The sequence below is a fragment of the Alexandromys fortis genome, unplaced genomic scaffold (genome assembly GCF_014885135.2).
Source record: "Alexandromys fortis isolate MF-2015 unplaced genomic scaffold, M_Fortis_MF-2015_v1.1 scaffold_460, whole genome shotgun sequence".
In the NCBI taxonomy this organism is placed as follows: Eukaryota; Metazoa; Chordata; class Mammalia; order Rodentia; family Cricetidae; genus Alexandromys; species Alexandromys fortis.
Window position 1 is genome coordinate 1 of NW_026068327.1, and position 18,961 is coordinate 18,961.

The 18,961-nt window shown below is 57.7% G+C and overlaps 2 protein-coding genes across 28 annotated transcripts in view; one reads left to right on the forward strand and one right to left on the reverse strand.

The window, feature by feature from the left end:
• The first annotated feature begins 2,487 nt into the window (after positions 1-2,487).
• Positions 2,488-5,242, forward strand: Cyp21a2 (cytochrome P450 family 21 subfamily A member 2). The gene is made up of 10 exons (XM_050132804.1): positions 2,488-2,890; positions 2,955-3,044; positions 3,263-3,405; positions 3,508-3,603; positions 3,697-3,798; positions 3,891-3,977; positions 4,114-4,314; positions 4,498-4,676; positions 4,768-4,871; positions 4,965-5,242. The coding sequence occupies exons 1-10, from the start codon at positions 2,689-2,691 to the stop codon at positions 5,231-5,233; spliced, it is 1,473 nt and encodes a 490-aa protein (XP_049988761.1). The 5' UTR covers positions 2,488-2,688; the 3' UTR covers positions 5,234-5,242.
• A 15-nt stretch (positions 5,243-5,257) lies between these two features.
• Tnxb (tenascin XB) overlaps positions 5,258-18,961 on the reverse strand; it is a 58,853-nt gene continuing 45,149 nt past the window's right edge. For 18 of the 27 annotated variants that reach the window (XM_050132779.1, XM_050132777.1, XM_050132786.1 and 15 more), the window contains 20 exons: positions 16,980-17,294; positions 16,301-16,624; positions 14,510-14,830; positions 13,779-14,102; positions 12,243-12,530; positions 11,622-11,894; positions 10,260-10,541; positions 9,057-9,365; positions 8,434-8,769; positions 8,074-8,196; positions 7,801-7,944; positions 7,497-7,616; positions 7,266-7,409; positions 7,051-7,181; positions 6,814-6,946; positions 6,579-6,730; positions 6,393-6,489; positions 6,145-6,306; positions 5,886-6,049; positions 5,258-5,551 (listed from right to left, as the gene is read on the reverse strand). In XM_050132779.1, coding sequence (XP_049988736.1) covers positions 5,450-5,551; positions 5,886-6,049; positions 6,145-6,306; positions 6,393-6,489; positions 6,579-6,730; positions 6,814-6,946; positions 7,051-7,181; positions 7,266-7,409; positions 7,497-7,616; positions 7,801-7,944; positions 8,074-8,196; positions 8,434-8,769; positions 9,057-9,365; positions 10,260-10,541; positions 11,622-11,894; positions 12,243-12,530; positions 13,779-14,102; positions 14,510-14,830; positions 16,301-16,624; positions 16,980-17,294 — 4,244 coding nt within the window. In that variant the 3' untranslated portion in view covers positions 5,258-5,449. The remainder of the gene's footprint in view (positions 5,552-5,885; positions 6,050-6,144; positions 6,307-6,392; positions 6,490-6,578; positions 6,731-6,813; positions 6,947-7,050; positions 7,182-7,265; positions 7,410-7,496; positions 7,617-7,800; positions 7,945-8,073; positions 8,197-8,433; positions 8,770-9,056; positions 9,366-10,259; positions 10,542-11,621; positions 11,895-12,242; positions 12,531-13,778; positions 14,103-14,509; positions 14,831-16,300; positions 16,625-16,979; positions 17,295-18,961) is intronic. The other 9 variants (XM_050132794.1, XM_050132782.1, XM_050132791.1 and 6 more) reach the window with 4 other exon arrangements.

An 18,961-nucleotide genomic window follows, 5' to 3' on the forward strand; every position in this document is an offset into this window, starting at 1 on the left:
AGGCAATCTTCTGGAGTTGTGCAACAGTCAGGCCTGAGGGTGATCACTGGGCCCAAGGTTGATGCGTTGTCCCTGGGATACTCAATATGTCTCACGGGCGCCAACCCTCCCTACCCTGTCTGCCTCACTTCTCCTTCCCAACCTTGGTGGCATCTTTGGTATACCTGGGTGATCTGGAACCTACCTCCTGGGCTCAGATGGACCTGTCATTGGATCATTCCACAGGGACCATGACCTGTCTGATGTTGTCTGCCCAGTGATTGGTACCAGGTCCCCTAGGAGACAGAAATGAGAGTAGGTCGTTCCTGTGCCCTGGGAGAGGCGACATCAGGGCTTCACTCAATGAGAACAGTACTAGAGCAACGTGGAAGAAGTATTTCCTGTGCTTTTTTGTTTTGTTTTTGAGACAAGTTCTCAAACTTGCCATGAAGTGTGCACATTTGAATGCTGAGGTTATAACACATCATCACACCAGGGATTCTGCCATTGCTAGGAACGGAGCCCAGGACTTCATGTGTACCAGGCAAGCACTCTGCCAGATGAACATGGAAGTTTTCTGACTTTAGGAGACAGGCCTCACACAGCCAACACTGACCTTGAACTCCTGATCCTTGGCTTCCCAGGAATTACAGGAGCACCCCAGCATGCTCGTGGCTAGTCTGTGTTTGGAAGTTGGAGTTGGGCAACCACCAGCATTCATGGTCACCCCATCAAGTAGAGCCCCTGACGGGGTTGGGGGAGGGAGGACTTTGGAGAAACTCCAGTCTTTCTGGGCATTTCAGAACATGGGATCTCCTACAGCTGCCTCAATTTCTTCTAAACCAGCCACCCTGGTTTGCCTGCCTCCAGGCAGCCTTGCTCTGCCTGTGTGTCTCTAACACAGGAGGCTCAAGGGCATGTGGAGGGGAAGGGCAAACCTTTTTCTGTCTCCCATCCCTGATCTCTGGCTGCCAAGGCTAACAAGGGTCCCTCTTCTCCTTTCCTAGTGGTTCTCTGAGACTCCTTGCACTTCTATGGTGAGTTTGGTGGTCTATTTACTTACTTAGGTTTTTCAAGACAGGATTTCTCTGTGTAGCTTTGAAGCCTTTCCTGGCACTTGCTCTGTAGACCCAGCTGGCCTCCAACTCACAGAGATCTGCCTGCCTCTGCCTTCTGAGTGCTGGAATTAAAGGCGTGAGCCACCACCGCCCGCCTTGCTTTTTTGGCCTTTTTGTAAATCAACTTGAGTTGGTCATTTCGTTAGTGTTGCGGCCAGAGGAAGGCAGCAGCTTCCAGTAGTTAAGCTGGCTGAACACCTGGTTGCCTGCTGGCGCCTGGTTCTGCTTCAGAAGCCTGCATGTGCACAAGTGCCTTGGCCTTGGCCCAAGCATCTTCATTAAAAAACAGGGAAAACAGTGTAGCCTTTGAAGCAGGATTGGGAGGGGGCCGTTAGGACAGTGTCGGGTACGCTTTGTTCCAAAGTGGGCAGCCAGGGCCGTGTGGCTCCTTGTCTCCCGACACTTTTCCGTGTGATGGCCGACACTTTTCCGTGTGATGGATGAGGAAAGAGCCCAGAGCCTCTCTGTGTGAGGCAAACACCAACAGAGCCTTGTTCCTTCAGACGGGGTCTTGCTATGTAGCCCAGGCTGACCTCGGGCTCAATGAACAACTAAACAAGCAAACAAAAAAACCTGTCTGCGTGTATGTATGTGCATGCAATTCCCTCTGGCGTCAGAAGAGGGCACTGGAACTCTGAGCTGGTGTTGTGAACAGCCATGTAGGCGCTGGGAACCGAACTCAGGTCTTCCATAAGGCAACGAGGACTCTTAAACGCTGAATCACCTCTCCAGCCCTGTGGCACAGGTTCTCATTCTAGAGATGGGAGGCAGAGACAAGAGCATCCCTGAGGTTCAGCGGCCAGCCAGCCTAGTGGATTCGGGAGCCCCAGGAAAATGAAAACTCAGGGTCTTTCCATCTGGACAGACCACCTGAGGTTGACCTTTGGCCTCCACACACGCACCCCCCTCTGTCCCCACAAACAACCTCAACCAAGCCAAGAACAACAGCAAAGAATTGCACAGGGGACCAGGTGGGGTGGCACGTCTGTCGCCCCAGATGTTTAAGGGACTGAGGGAGGGTTCAAAGTTTGAGGCCGAGCTACATAGTGAATTCAAGGTTCCCTGGGCAACCTGATGAGATCCTGTCTCAAAGTTAACAATAATGGGGGCATAGGACTGTGAACACAGCTGTCAGGGGAGGGCTTACCCAGAATGTATAAGGTCCCGGGTTCAGTCACCAGTATCACAAATAAAGTAGTAGCAATAATAACCAAGAATAAAATACTTGTAGGGCTAGCGGCAGACCCAAAGGCACATTGGGTGGAGACTCCCACTTCTTTCTTTTCTCCGGGATAAGATAAATTCACACCACTCAGCCGACCCAAGGTGAGGCAGGGTGGGCGGACCGGGCTCAGGGTGGACGCCACGCCCACAGGGCTGACACAGAAAGGTCAGGGTCCTGCATCTCTTCCTTTCTTCTTGATGGATGGTCTCTTTGATCCATGAGCTCCAAGGCCGGCGGGATGGTGCCAACTTGAAAACACACTGCTCTGCCCATGGGACCGCGGTAGGGGACTGGAGGCTAATAACGAACGGCTGGGGCCAAGAGCTATAAAAAGCCTTGTCAGGGCCCCTGCACAAGTGTCCCGCCATGGTATTACCTGGGCTGCTGTTGCTGCTGCTGCTGCTAGCTGGCACCCGCTGGCTGTGGGGCCGGTGGAAGCTCCGGAGCCTCCGCCTGCCTCCTCTCGCCCCGGGGTTCCTGCACTTTCTACAGCCTAACCTTCCCACCTACCTGTTTGACCTCACCCAGAAACTCGGGCCTGTCTACAGGATTCGCATGGGACTGCAAGGTGAGCCAATCTGCTCTCTTCTGGTGACCTATCCCTCTCAGCTGACACCTGCTCTTTCCCCCAGATGTGGTCGTTCTGAATTCTAATAGGACCATTAAGGAGGCCCTGATCCAAAAATGGGCTGACTTTGCTGGCCGACCCCAGATACCATATGGTAAGAGTTGGGGGCACGCTTTTTTCTTCTTCTTCACTGTGTAGCCCTGGCTGCCCTGAAAATCTCTTTGTAGACTAGACTAGCCTCAAACTCTCAGAGATACGCCTTCTGTGGCTGCTGCCCTGGCCTACTTCTTGGATGGGGGAGGGTGGAGGCAGGTCAGGCCTTTGGCTTCCTTGGTTAGTTGGCATTCTCTCTTTCTGCCATCCCTCCTGCAGAAAATCTAGACTTGGACCTGTCGTTAGGGGACTACTCGCTAACGTGGAAGGCCCACAAGAAACTCTCTCGCTCAGCTCTAATGCTGGGCGTGCGAGACTCCATGGAGCCCCTGGTAGAGGAGCTGGCCCAGGAATTCTGCGAGGTGAGGCCGTGCTCCTGTGGCCTGGACCTCCCCGGGTCAGCGTCCGTGTCCCCCAGTACCCCTCGGTCCCCACAGCCCGTGTAGCCTGCCTCTTCTCCACAGCGCATGCGCGCGCAGGCTGGCGCCCCCGTGGCCATCCAGAAGGAGTTCTCTTTGCTCACGTGCAGTGTCATCTGCTACCTCACGTTTGGAGACAAGGTCAAGGCTGCCCTCTTGCCCCTCGAGCCCCTCCCTAGGCCCTCCTGACCTTTGCTGGTCCCAAACTCAAAGTATGCTCTCCTCTTCCGGCAGGACGACATTTTGGTACACACGGTTCACAGCTGTGTGCAGGACTTGCTGCAAGCCTGGAGCCACTGGTCCGTCCAAATCTTGGAAATAATTCCCTTTCTCAGGGTGCGGGAGCACATCCCAGACTCTCCTGGGTTGGGGCGGGATTAGGGGGTGGCTGGTCTCCATCCAGAAGCTGACTCCCCTACCTGTCCCAGTTCCTCCCCAATCCGGGCCTCTGGAAGCTGAAGCGGTTCCAGGAGAACAGGGACGATATCGTAAGGGAGCAGCTGAAGCTGCACAAGGTGGGTGCCGCGGGATACCGCGCGAGCACTAATCCCCCCTAGCCTCGGCCAGTGATGTGCCTGCAGCTCCTGCATCACTGCTGGGCAGGCTCCTCAAGCTGGACATTCAGCCTGCTCCTTTCCCTGCCCTCTTCAGGACAGCCTGGTAGCAGGCCAGTGGAAGGACATGCTTGACTACATGCTTCAAGGCGTGGAGCAGCAAAGAGAGGGCACGGATGCCGGGCAGCTCCACGAAGGACACGTGCACATGTCCGTGGTGGACCTCTTCGTCGGGGGCACTGAGACCACAGCCACCACGCTCTCCTGGACTGTGGCTTTCCTGCTTCATCACCCTGAGGTGCATTATGGGAGAGAGTGAGGCTCCTTCCGGCCCCTTGGCCCAGGCCTCTGCCTGGCCTGGGCTCTGCTCACGGGTGCGGGTGCGGGGCTCTAGGTGGCTGGATAAAGGGGCTGCCGGCTGGGCAGCCCTGAGTCACCCAGGGAAAGCTTGGTCCCCAGATCCAGCCCTGTCCCTTCTCAGATCCAGAAGCGACTGCAGGAAGAACTAGACCTCAAGTTGGGCCCCAGTGCCCCCAGCTCCCAGCTCCTGTACAAGAACCGAATGCAGCTGCCTTTGCTCATGGCTACCATCGCTGAGGTGCTGCGCCTGCGGCCCGTGGTGCCCCTGGCCCTGCCCCATCGCACCACTCGGGCTAGCAGGTGACTCCCTGGGTTAAGGGTTGAGTGAGAACCGCCCCCCCCCGCCGCCACCCCAGGGTCCCGGACAGCTTCTGACTCTGCCTTCCCTCAGTATCTCTGGCTATGACATCCCCAAGGACACCATCATCATCCCCAACATCCAAGGCGCCAACCTGGACGAGATGGTCTGGGAACTGCCCGGCCAGTTCTGTCCTGGTACGAGGGAGGGGGAGGGGTCAGGCACGGGAGCGGAAGGGCCCTAGCCTCTGTTGGGACGCACTTCCCGAGCTATCTGTCCACGACCCACAGATCGCTTCCTGGAACCCGGCAAGGACCTCAAAACCCTATCCTTCGGCTGTGGGGCCCGTGTGTGCCTGGGAGAGCCGCTGGCGCGACTGGAGCTCTTCGTGGTCCTGGCGCGCCTGCTCCAGGCCTTCACGCTGCTGCCACCACCAGATGGCACCCTGCCCTCCCTGAAGCCCCAGAATTTCACTGGTGTCAATCTCTTGATTCGTCCTTTCCAGGTGCGGCTGCAGCCCAGGAACCTGATGCCCCAAGACCAGGGCCAGAACCCTTGACAGGATAGGACCAGTACCAGCCTCGTGCCTCAGTTTCTCCTTTATTGCTCCGTTACTAACCCCTCCCCTCCCCCCTGTAAACATGGTGCTGTGAGATCGTGGTAGAGAAGGCCTCCTTGGTGAGCTAGGCAGTAGAGGCATACTGGCTCTTCTCTGGCACGGCCCCTCAGTGCTCGGCAGTCATACTGGGGTATGAGCGAGGTGGGAAAAACAGGCTCAGCTGCCCCTGGCGTGGGCCTGGAAGTTTCTGGGTCTCAGCTTCATTTCCGTGAAGGGCACCGAAAACTCGAAGCCCTTCCAGTGGTACCAGCTCACTCCCTGAGGAGAAAGTTGTCGAGGGAGGAGAGTCAAAGCCAGCACTCACCAGTGGCAACTCCTTCATCCCTACCCGGCTCCTGCAGGTGACCCCCGGGGGCCCATCCCTCTCCCTCACATTCCCTGCCTAGCCCTCAGCTGCAAAGGGCTGAGGCTTCATTCTGAGCTGGCGCCTTGTATCCACTAATAAACAGACTTTTCAAGCTTCCTAGGTGAGACTGGTATTACTGTCCCATTTCCCAGATGAGCCTCTGAGGTGCGAGAAGTTCAGTCATTCACGTGAGAGTCCTCCAACCCGAGTGACCCAGAGCCCAGCCTGTACCTCCACGGCCCCCACCTGGTGGTCCACTGTGCTCCCGTAGAGCCCGTTGAGGTTGGCATAGTGACAGTTCTTGTACCACCACGCCCCCCGATAAGAGACAGCGCAGGAGATGAGCAAGTTGTTGGGGTCCCGATCACGGGCGGAAAAGACGCTGCCGCTGTGGTAGCTCATAGAGTCCCCTGGCAAGGCATAGGAAGGTGTGGTGAGGACCGCCCCTGCGCCGGCCATCACCCCGTCCCGGGCTGCCCTCACCCCGTCCCGGGCCCGCCCTCACCTGCGGTGCCATGGTAACCCTCTAGGTGCAGGCGGTAATTCTCCGTTGCGGAATCCACGCGGAAGAAGTCATACTGGGCGAACACAGCTTCCTTTCCAGCTCGCAGGTCCACACGCATGGAGTAGTCTCCAGCCTGCGTCAGGCTGTGTAGGACCTCATTGCCTGGGGTGGAGTATGCTCCATCAGGGTCCTGGGGTCCACAGGACTGCCATCCCTTCCCGGGTTCCCCAGCCCTATGAGGCACGGACCCAGCCAGAATTCCCTGGAGATGTTTCCAAAACCATGGGCATACTCCTCCCAGTCTCTCCAGAAGTCCGTCTGTCCGTCCATGCGGCGCTGGAAGACCTGGAGAGCAGACAAGGGCAGCATTGGCCTTGGCTCCTGGGCATCGGCCCCTGTGCTACCCAGATCCCCGGGCTCTGAACGCAACCCACCAGCCAGCCGCCCCCGTCTGTCTCCATGTCACAGAACACATCCAAAGGCCGCTCGCGGTTGCCGTTGAGGAAGATGGTGGTGGTCTTTGAGGTGCTGGGCCCGTTCTGCATCTCCTCCCCACAGTCCCGGGGGAAGGGGACCTGCAGCCCACCTGTGGAGAGGAGATGGGGAGTCTGTCTGTCCCCAAGTCTCAGACCCCAGCCGCCCGCCTATGCTCAGGCCCAGTGTCAGTACCTGTAGTAAAGGAGGTGGACACAGGGGGCGTGAGGCTCTCGCCCCAAACAGCCCGCAGCTGGGCTCTGTAGAAGGTGGAAGGGAAGAGGCGGAGAAGCCGGTGGGAGGTGGTTCCTGCTGGAAGCAGGATTTCCTGGAGACCGACAAGGGACAGTCAGCAGAGGGTGAGAAGGCCAGAGGGGCACCACCAAATCTAGCTATGGAAAGCGGACGTCCAATGAGGCAGGGCTGGGGTACCTGAATCTGTCCTCCAGGGGTGTCAAAGCTGAGCAGGTAGCCTGTGGGTGGGACTTCGGGCTCAGTCCAAGTGAGCAGGGCCGTGCGAGGGGTCACTTCCTTGGCCTCCAAGTCCTGGGGGGGCTTCAGCCCTGGGGGCGTAGGAAGAGATAGGTGAGCCGTATCTCCTGCCTTGACCCTCCCGTGACCCCTTCCCCACACACCCCCGGCTCTACCTGTGGTGAAGGTAATGCTGGCTGGCGAGGTGAAGTTCGGGCCTCGGAGACCACGCACGGTGGCCGTGTAGTTGGTGTCAACCGCCAGGTCTGTCAGCGGGTAGTCCACGGCGCTGCCGGGTGCTGAGGCCTGCAGGGGTGGGGCTGGGAGTGGGGTGGGCATCAGCTCCTGCCCATCCATGCTGTACCTTGCTCTCCCCACCTCTGCAGAGGAGGTTCAGCCATGCTCACCCCCGGGGGATGCGACCTGGACGTTGTACTCGTCCACGGGTTTGTGGGGGGGTTTCCAGTGCAGAAGAGCAGATCCATTAGTCAAGTTCAGTGCACGCAGCTGGGTGGGGCCATCGGGAACTGGCAGAAACAGGGGCTCAGAGGCTTCCCTGCCACTGTCCCCAGTGTTGACTCTCCCAACTTCACTGCCTCCCCGTGGTCCCTCTGCCCCCTCTTTACCCTGGCCAGCCCTCGTTCCTCTCTCTCTCTCTCTCTCTCTCTCTCTCTCTCTCTCTCTCTCTGCCTGTCATGGTGCCCCTCTTACCTGTCGTGAGGAAGCCTGTGAGAGGCTCACTCTCCTCGAAGCCACGGACGGAGACCACAGTCACCTCGTAGCGAGTGTCTGAGCTCAAGCCCTGGAGGACCTGGGTCTGGGTCCGGCCGTCCACTACTACACTTTGTGGCTCTCCTATGAACATGGGTGGAGCCCGGGGGTCACCCAGGAGGCCTGAGACCAGCTGGAGAATGGGCGGTGTGCAGGGGTGGGGGCGGGCAGGAGCGGAGAGCTAAGGAGGATTTGGCAGGACGGGACCATCACCTCCATCTGCGAGCTGGTAGGAAATTTTGAAGCTGTCCACCCTGGATGGCGGCGGCACCCAGTTGACTCTGGCTGTTGTTTCCCCAATTTCACTGAATTGTAGGTCACGGGGGCTCTCCAGAACTGAAGACAGAGGGAGGGGTGCAGTGAGGAGGGCGTGGGGAAGAAGGTTCCTCCCCCTTCTCCCTGAGTGCTCTGGCTTCAGAGAGGTCCACCATGCCTCTCTGGAAGGTTCCCAGGACAGAAGTCTCTCTCTAATGCCTTCAAGTCCTCTGCCCACTCTCCAGACCCCCGTTACCTGCTGGGTACTACTCTGCAAAGTTCAATGCCCCCTCTTTGGTGCCCAGCGTGGGTCCTCACCTGGGCTGAGGGTGCGGGCAGTGCCCTGAATGCTGTCCGCCTTGTGCGGCCCACGCAGCCCATACAGAGTGAGGCTGTACAGGGTCCCAGGATGCAGGTCCCGAAGCACAGCTGAGCGCTGCGTCCCCGGCACCATCAGCTCTCGCTGCAGCAGAGGACGGAGATGCGGCTCCAGGGTGCTTGGTGAGGGGACCCCAAAGCGTATTAGGAAGGTGTCAAAGGAACCAAGCGGGGCCTCCCAGTTCAGCCGCAGAGAACTAGTGGTCATGTCCGTCACTGACAGCTGGGACAGGCGGGGCCCCGGGACCCCTGGGGTCTGACCAGCAGGAACTGGACCTGTGGGAAGTGGGTTGGAGAAAAAGGTCTGGAGACACAGATATATGCCAGCCCTAAGGCTTGGAGCACGTCACATCTGTCACCCTTCCCTATTGGTCAGAAGAACCCATGAGGAACAGAACCTCAGGTGGGTTCAGTGACTGACTGGGAAGAGAAGGGGCAGTGTAGGGTAAGTGACCTCGACCCTTCCTGGGAGCCTTCCTCATGCCTTCCCTGTGGCAGCCGCTTCTGGATGTCTGCTTCCACCCTTCCTAGCCCCCAGATTAGGAAGGTGCAGGCCGGCCCACCTGTGGTACCCTCTGCAGAGACAGGCCCATGGCGCATCTCTTCACGGAGGCCATAGAGGAAGAACTTGTAGGAGGTGCTGGGCTCCAGGCCTGAGATGAGGACCTTGTCCTGGTGTCCATCAACAAGCAGGGCTTGGGGCTGTCCCTCTGTGTCTTGGTACTGGACCACAAAGGAGTCAAAGGGGCCACGGGCCACACCCCAGGAGAGGCGCAGGGAATCTGGGGTTGCGTCCGTCACTCTCAGCATCCCCAGGCGGGGGGCTTCAGGGGCTTCAGTGGGGCTTGGGGTTGACATGTCCTCTTCTGGGGCTGCACGGGAGAAAGCAGGGTGGGGTCTTTACAGGGTGCTGGGCGCCTGCCCTGCCCATTCTGTCCCCTTCAAAGGAAGGGTTTGAGGCTGGCCTGGGATGAAGACACTTCACAGTCCAGGCAGGTAGCCCAAGTGAGGAGAGGGAGGGAGCAGGCATCTTCTAGAACCTTCCAGTTTTTGAATTTGTTTTACCCCTGCCTTGGTGTTACCTCCTGACACCCAGGAGGCCTCTCTGAGCCCAGCCCCGGGATCTCTGGCCTGGGAAGCTACTGTGCCTGTTGGTCCCTCCTCAGCTGCTTGCTGTTTAGGGACCAGAGACTCCCTGCCTGTTTCCCAGCACCTGGTGCATCAACCCCCTCAGCAGTGGCCCCTCCGGCTCTTCCCTGGCCCCGCTCTTAGTACGGGCACCACGGGCTGGGGTGGCTGGTGTACGTGCCTGGCAAGTCACACTCATGCCCTTGGCCTGGTCCATCTGACGTGGGTGTCAGTGGCCTCTGCCCATTGGATTTCCCGGTGATTTTCCATTTGAGACACACTCCTGGCTCTCGAGAACGGGGCGGGGTGTGTGTGTGTGTGTGTGTGTCCCTATTGGTCAGAAGAACCCATGAGGAACAGAACCTCAGGTGGGTTCAGTGACCGACTGGGAAGAGAAGGGGCAGTGTAGGGGATGGAGCCATTCTAACGGGGTAGTGGGGAGCAGCAGGTGGCGGGGATGACTGGGGTAAGGAGGCCTTTCCTTGCTGCCTTCTCTCAAATGACTGATCAGCCCCAGGGGTGTGCACAGGTCCTCCCTTCTCTGACTCTGGACAGGCCCCTGCCCTTCCCACCATCCTCTCTGGCCAATCTCTTTGTCCTCAGACTCCTCAGGCCTGTGGTCAGGCAGGGCAGCTCACCTGTCACTCCGAGGGCAGAGACAGGCCCCAGGCGCTTTCCTCCAGCCAGCCCATAGAGCAGAAACTTGTACTTCCGGCGTGGCTGCAGACCCTCTATGACGACCTCGTTCTGGTCTGCAGCCACGACCACTGTTTGGGGCTGCCCATCCCTGTCTCTGTACTGGACCAGGAAGGAGTCAAAAGGGCCCTGGGCCACTGTCCACGAGAGGTGCAGAGAGTCAGCGGTCTCTCCTGTCACTGTCAGTTCGCCGAGGCGGGGCTGCGGCGTCTTCTCCAGGGGGGCTGAGGGGAGAATGGGATGATTCAGGTTAGCGTCCTCAGGGCCTGCGTGGTCCTGCTGTGGCGGGCTGAGGGAGAGCCGCCTTGTCTCTGGAGGCACTGCCTAGCCCTTTCCTGCCTGGCGCCTGCTTGCTGCAGTCAGGTCACAGAGGGTCACAGTGAGAGAGGGCTAGTGGTGGGCACAGACTGGTCTTCATTTCCTCTGGACAGGGCTGTGGCCAGAACTGAGGCCCCTGGGGGCATCTGAGTGCCAGAGAGATACTCTCAAGTGGGGAGAGCTCCCCTCAGCCTGGGGCTGCCCCCCATCTCCTACACAGTCCAGAATTAATATCCCGGGACCAGGTGGGGCAAAGAGACGACCTGCCCACGTGAGGGTGGCAGCTGACAAGCCTGTATAATGAAGGTTTTGGGAAGAACTACGGTATCTGAGGGCTCCAGCCCCTGATGTCTGTCTGGGGTGACTGACTCACGGACCTGGGAGTGGGGTGAGGGTCATGGACCCACTCCACCCCTTCCTTGGGGGCTGACTCATGGGCACAAAAACACCAGATTTTTCCATCATCTTCTGCAGCCAGGCCTTCCCATCTCATGGCTCAGGGTTGGGAGGAAGAGGACATGGGTGCCAGCTACCGGTCACCAGCACAGTGGGGAGGCCGTGGTGCAGATGAGGTGGCTCAGCCATGTCACGTGGCTGCCCAAGACTGGATTTGGGTTTGAACCCCGGTTAACCAAACCTAAAAGCTCCTTAGGAAGGAGACGGTGAGTATAAAACGCTCAGACTGTGCCCAGTCCAAGGCAGGACTGGCCTTTCTGTAAAGGCTTTTCCTCTTAGGCTGAGGACAGGACAAGTCTCTGGAAGGCCCTGGGGACGGGAGCTGTGCCAGAGTGGGAGGCAGGGCCCCGGGCTCACCTGTGGTGCCCTCCCTCCACAGAGGCGGGGTCGGGGTCTGGGGCTCACCTGTGGTGCCCTCCCCTCCACAGAAATGGGGCCCAGGCTCACCTGTGGTGCCCTCCCTCCACAGAGGCAGGGCTGGGGCTCACCTGTGGTGCCCTCCCCTCCACAGAGGCAGGGCCCGGACTCACCTGTGGTGCCCTCCACAGAGGCAGGGCCCAGCCGTTTGCGGCCTGCTAGGCCGTAGAGAAGAAACTTGTATTTCCTATTGGGCTCCAGGCCAGGGATGGTGACCTGACGCTGGTCTGCTGCCACGGGCACCACCTGGAGCTGCCCTCCCCTGTCCTTGTACTGGACTAGGAAGGAGTCGAACTCGCCCTCGGGGACAGTCCAGGAGAGACCCACGGAGTTCTGGGTCACGTCTGTCACCGTCAGCTCCCCAAGACGAGGAAGAAGCTTTGTGTCTGCGGATGGAGAGGAGAGGAAGCCACTTAGACTATGTAGTGTACATACCGCAGGGGACAGGGACTGGGGTGGGGGCAGCTGGGGCCCTGCTCTTGGTGGTCAGAGGGGGCAATCGGGCCGCGCTCGGGATAAAAGAGCCTCCAGGAAAGGAAGCAAGTGTGCCCACCCAGTGATGAGGGAGAAGGACGGAGTGAAGGTCTGAATTTGGGTGGACCTCACAAAGAAATGGGTCACCAAACTCCAAGGTCTGGAATGTGGGGAACAGAAACATGAAATTCCAACAGTCGCCACAAGGGGGCAAAGGGTGCTGGGGGTTGCAGGGTCCTCAGTGTTGGGCCCTCACTCACCTGTTTTTGCATCTACGGAAACAGGGCCATGGCGCTTTCCACCCTGGAGTCCAAAGAGGAGAAACTTGTACTTGCGGGCTGGGTCCAAACCTGAGATGGTGACCTCACTCAGGTCTCTGCTCACGGGTACCGTCTGGGGCTGCCCCTGGGCATCCTTGTACTGGACGAGAAAGGAGTCGAAGGGGCCCTGGGCCACGGTCCAAGACAGGCGCACAGTACTGGAAGTCACATCTGCCACAGCCAGGTCCCCCAGACGGGGCTCTATGGGGGGCTCTGTGGGCAGGGGCGCTGCAAAAGAGCAGAGGAGGCTAAGGGGTACAGGCAGAACCCGCTGAGGGGACCAGGCTACCCCCAGGCTGCAGAACAGCTTCTACCCCCTGACCCCAGCCATAGGCAATGGCAGCTGCAGGCAGCTCACACCTAGGAGCCCCTGAACCGCCTATGGCTGGCACAGCGGTTCTCAACCTGTAGGTCGCGACCCCTTTAGCAACCATTTATCTCTAAAAATATTTACGTTATGACTCATAACAGTAGCAAAATTAGCTGGGCGGTGATGGCACACCTTTAATTGGGAGGAGGCAGAGGAATGCAAATCTCTGTGAGTTTGAGGCTAGCCTGGTCTACAGAGAGAGTTTCAGGACAGCCAGGGTTACACAGTGAAACCCTGTCTTGAAAGGCCAAATAATAAAACAAGTAGCAAAATTACAGTTGTGAAGTAGTAATGAAAATAATTTCATGATTGGGGGTCACCACAGCATGAGGAACTGTATTGAAAGGTTGCAGGACAGGCTGGAGAGATGGCTCAGTGGTTAAGAGCACTGGCTACTCTTCCAGAGGTCCTGAGTTCAATTCCCAACATCCACATGGTGGCTCACAACCATCTGTAGTGGGATAGGTGGCCTCTTCTGGCATGCAGGCATATATGTAAGCAAAGTACTCTTTGTTTGTTTGTTTGTTTTTGAGACAGGGTTTCTCTGTAGTTTTGGAGCCTGTCCTGGAACTCGCTCTGTAGACCAGACTGGTCTCAAACTCACAGAAATCCACCTGCCTCTGCCTCCCGAGTGCTGAGATTAAAGGTGTGCGCCACCACGGCCCGGCCATAAATAAACATTTAAAAAATAAATAAAAGGTCACAACACTGCGAAGGTTGAGAACCTCTGATTTAGCAGATGCCATTGTGATTGTTCCCCCACTGCCGGAGCTGCCACTGTGTTAAAAAATGCTTGTAAAACCCCACAGTCCAGCTGGAGGTGATTCAGACCCAAGTAGCCCAGATCCGGAGCCTGTTGTGAAACACCAAATACCCGGAGAGGGAGCCAAGGTGGGAGGAATGAGTGGGGTTCTGGAGTGGGGGAAGGAGGGACCGTGAGGACAGCTCCGAGGACGGCTGCGCTGACCCTCCCTTCATTCTAGGTGAGGGGGTCAGAAGCTTAGTGAAGCCCCAGAGACAGCTGGGAAGAAGGGGGAATAGAGGGCAGGGCGGAGAAGGGAGGAGCCGCGGAAGGCAAGAGCAAACACAGACCCCAGCCAACTCACCCGTCACACCCACAGTGGACACGGGGCCCACACGCTGACCATCATGGAGTCCATACAGGTTCATCTTGTATTTGCGCCCAGGCTCCAGGTCTCTCACGATGGCCTCCCTCTCCTGGCCCCCAACACGCACCACCTGGGGCCGCCCATCACTGTCCTTGTACTGGACACTGAAGGAGTCAAAGTCTCCCTGGGGGACGGTCCAGGAGAGGCTCAGGGAGTCTGGGGACGATGCTGTGACAGTCAGGTCTCCCAGGAGCGGCTCCTCAGGGGGCTCTGGGGCCTCTGTGCTGGGCTCTGTGGGGCTGGGGGTCTCTTCCTCTGCAGCTGAGAAGGGAACAGACAGGTGAGCAGGGTCCCCGCAGGTGTCCTTGGTTCTTGAGGAGAAGCTATGGCTACAGGGAGGTCCCAATGCCAGTACAAAAGCAACCCCCTTGGGGCCTGGTGTCCCTGGTCAGCTGACAGCTGGCCAACACGCCCAAACTCCTGGGTCAGCTGAGGGGACCTGGACACCAGCACAGCAAAGCTGTCTGTGGCCCTGCTGCCCAGGGAGACTGGCCAGCCCAGAAGAAGGCACACAAAAGAGACCTTAGCGTTAGCAACGCAGGTCTGTGGGGCTGAGCAGATCTGGGGTACTAACAGCACCCAGCCACCGATCCCTACCCAGCTGTCACCAAATAGTTTGAGTGTCCCCCTCCCAGTGGGTCCCACCCTGGACTCCCATGTCCACTCACCTGTCACCCCGACAGCAGACACGGGGCCCACACGCTGGCCACTGTGGATGCCATACAGGTTCATCTTGTACTTGTGGTCTGGCTCCAGGCCGGGGATGGTGACCTGGTCCTCGTGCCCTGGCACCCGCACCACCTTGGGCTGCCCATCCCCATTCTTGTACTGGATCACGAACTGGTCAAATTGTCCTTCAGGGACTGTCCAGGAGAGGCTCAGGGAGTCAGGGGTGGCGTCTGTGACAGACAGCTCTCCTAGACGTGGCTTCTTAGGAGGAGGCTCAGGAGTTGTGGTGGGCACCAGCTGTGTGGTTATAACTTCCTCCTCTGGAGCTGAACACACAAACACACAAATTCAGGCCTTCTCTGTGCTCAGTTAAAATATAAATAAACATTTATTAAAAACAAAGTTCCCATCCACAGTTCGACCATGGCTTGCCTTTTCTGTTCCTTCTACACTGCCATTCCGAGCATCCCGCCCAGACACCTGCCAACACCCATGTGACTGCTCCCCTCCCTCCCGCACTTGCCTCTTTTGAACATGCTCCACAGAGCCACTACCCTGGGCCTCCCTGCCCTGGCTCTCCTTGCTGTCTGCTTCCTCCCTCGCTGGACTTAGATCTTTACCCCAGCTAGGTCTGGAAACCTCCTCCCTGAGGCTGCGTCCCAGCTGCTAGTGAGCTCAGTGCACTCCAGCCTCTCACTATGTCCCTCTTGGGTGCCTCACACTCACCCACCCACCTCTTCTATCACAGAACCTGGGCCACCATCTCCTCTCACTTGGGTGTTGACCCCGGTCTGACCTCCCTGTCTTCAGGCTCACTTCACCTCTCCCCGCAAAGCGGTTGTGCTTCATGAGGAAGCCAGGCTTTGAAGGAGGACTTCCAACGGCAGCAAGGAACTGGACGCCCAGTCCTGTGTGGAATCCCGAGCTTCTGAGCAGCCCCCGCCTCTCCATTAACCTCTCAAGACCACCCTGCTTCCCAGAGGGCATCTCACAAAATCTCTGTTCCTTGTGGACCAGCTTCTTTCTAACCTTCTGTTCTTTACACAGCGGGATCATTGACCTATAACTGTTCTCTCTGCCCTGTCACCAAGCCAACGCTTGTTCGACCTCAGGTCTCAGTGGCCTTATGAGAAAGTTGGTTTAGATGTCCCCTCAGGTACTGTTCTGGCCCCTAGGGGTCCCATGTTGTGGGCCCTTGGCAGAACTTAGGCCTTCTGCCTGTCACCCTGACTGTGAAGTCCATGCTAACACAGCTGGTTTTTCAAAGCCCCAGCCTGACGGAGACCAGCAGCCCAGACTCCTGTGGTCTGTCAGGCTCTGTCAGCTCAGAGCCGTCCTAGCATAGCTCTGTCTTATGTAATCACACCAAACATAGACAACGGCACAGAACACAGACACCAGACAAGGCCACCTGGTACCAAGATGGCAAGCTTGGAATCCTATGCCCACAAAGACACGCTTGACCATTTGCTACAAAACAACCAAACAGCCCTCGTCCAGGTAGTGAGGGATTTCTGCCTCTTCCTCTGGCTTTGTGGGCCCGCAAAACACCTTCCCCAGACAGAGCTCAGCAAACTCACGAGTGATGGAGGCTCTACGGGTAGCATCGTTCAGAGCTGAACTCCCCTTGCTAAGGCTTCTGTACCCCCAACTAACTTAGCAGCTGCTCTCTAAGCCCAGAGTCCTCCACAGCCCAGCACCCCCAAGTGTTGACCCATAGTTCATTCCAGGTGAGCCTTGGGGAGGTTGGTTCCCCAGCTGACGCCCCTAAAACCCCAGTTCATACTCACCGGTCACACCCACGGTGGACACGGGGCCCACACGCTGACCATCATGGAGTCCATACAGGTTCATCTTGTATTTGCGCCCAGGCTCCAGGTCTCTCACGATGGCCTCCCTCTCCTGGCCCCCAACACGCACCACCTGGGGCCGCCCATCACTGTCCTTGTACTGGACACTGAAGGAGTCAAAGTCTCCCTGGGGGACGGTCCAGGAGAGGCTCAGGGAGTCTGGGGACGATGCTGTGACAGTCAGGTCTCCCAGGAGCGGCTCCTCAGGGGGCTCTGGGGCCTCTGTGCTGGGCTCTGTGGGGCTGGGGGTCTCTTCCTCTGCAGCTGAGAAGGGAACAGACAGGTGAGCAGGGTCCCCGCAGGTGTCCTCAAATGAGGACAGAGTAGCCATAGTTACCAAGGTGGGGTCCTGGTCAGCTGACAGATGGACATCATGCCCAAGCTCCTGGGTCAGCTGGGGGACCTGGACACCAGCACAGCAAAGCTGTCTGTGGCCCTGCTGCCCAGGGAGACTGGCCAGCCCAAGGGGAAGGCATACAATAGTAAGCCATAGCTTCGACCAGAACAGACCTGGGGGACTGACCAGTCCTTGGCCACCATTCCCCAGTCACTAGTCTCCAAAGAGCTGGAGGTCCTGTTTCCTGATGGGTCCCACCCTGAGGCTCCCATGTCCACTTACCTGTCACCCCGACAACAGACACGGGGCCCACACGCTGGCCACTGTGGATGCCATACAGGTTCATCTTGTACTTGTGGTCTGGCTCCAGGCCGGGGATGGTGACCTGGTCCTCGTGCCCTGGCACCCGCACCACCTTGGGCTGCCCATCCCCGTTCTTGTACTGGATCACGAATTGGTCAAACTGTCCTTCGGGGACTGTCCAGGAGAGGCTCAGGGAGTCAGGGGTGGCGTCTGTCACGGTCAGCTCGCCCAGGCTGGGTTTCTTAGGGGTTGTGGTGGGCACTGCCTGTGTGGTCATGGTCTTCTCCTCTGGATCTGGACACACACACAGAGGGTGGGCTATGTCTTCCCTGTCCTCAGTATCCACACAAAGGGGCTTTTATAAAAATGAAGCCCTGAAGACTTCTGGCGGAAGTGACACTGGCCGCAGAGATCACTACGTATCTTCCGTGTCTTCTCCACTGCCATTCTTGGCACCCTGCCTAGGTTTCCCCCCCTCTATCCACCAACAGGAATTCTCCCCTTCCTCTACCCTCTACCATGTGTGCGCAGGCCCCACATGGCCACTGCCCTGGCCTTCCCTGCGCTGGATCCCTTTGCCATTTCCTTCCTCACGGGCTTCAGGACTTTGCTCAGAATGTGCTAGACACCTGACCCGCCCCCTCTCAGACGCCATCTTTTGGGATGAGTTGTTGGAGGTCTCTGGCTGGAGACAGCTGACTCTCAGCTCTCCGGTGTCCAGGACGGGGGACAGGGTTCTTTGTGGAAGGAATGAGTTGATGCATGGGAATAAAGTTGAAAATTGCAGCAATAAACAAATAAATAAAAATGAAACGAATAAAGTGGGTTTTTAGGTGCACAGTGAGAACGCTAGCCTCCTCGCTGTTCCCTCATGGGTGGATGTACCCTGCACAGACAGAGTCTCTGTGAGGAGCCAGAGGCAGTCACAGGCTCAGCAACAAGTTCCGAGGCTGTGCCTCGGCTGTGGGGTTTTTACCACCAGCACAGTTCTCGGGGTCCTGTGAGGAACAGAATAACAGGTTCTGGATGCACAGCTGGGTCTGGTCTGGTTCATAGGTGGCAGTTCCCTCCCATCTAAGACGTGCCTTCAAGTCTCTCTCAGGAAGTTCCTGAAGCTTAGAAGGCTTACAAGGCCTCAGCATGGCCACAGAAGCACGAATGTGGAGAGGAGGGATTCTCAGCAGGCACCACGTCCCGCGAGTGACGCAGGTGAACACATCGCTGAGCTAGACGTGGCTGGGGTTGTTGCTTGGGTCTGATTTCAGTGACCATATGGCATGAATAGACAGATGTTCAATTCTCCTCAAGAAAGTCAGCCAACATGATTGGCACTGGGATATGAACTAACAGAAGCGAAGGCAAGCTAGGGAGGAGAGGGGACGTGACCACGGCAACAGATGCTGAGGCCGGCACCTAGGGTCTGCAGGGTGACCTGGATACGGCCACCTCTTTCCTTCTTGCTGCAGCGATGGCTTCATGCTCCCTGCTATAGGAGATTGCACATGCAACCCAAGCCAGGCCACCTGAGAATGTCCAAGTGAGGATCTTGGGGTGTCCATTTTCCTAAACTGGATATGGTTGGTTAATGGTTTATACTACACAAATATAAGAATGTCTCCAAAACAGCAAATGGACTAGAGGGTGTATTCCAGTCCCTAAGAGTAGCATGGATAGACGAGATGACAAGCAAGCTATGGTGGCCGCTGTGTGGCCTTTGCTGTGGGCAAAGAATTTAAACGGAAACTCAGCTGCCTTCTTAGAAAGAACTTGCCCACACGAGCGAGGAATTGCAGCAGGGGAGGGTCATAGGGATGCCATCTGCTCATTGGCCTCTGGGTTGGGGAAGGGGAAGTAGGGACAAGAAGACTAGAAGGGGTATCTGCTCGCTGTGTCCTAGAGCTGGCAGGCTGCAAGGTAAAGAGAGTGCAGATTAAACACACTTTAAAAAGCCCGTCCTAGGA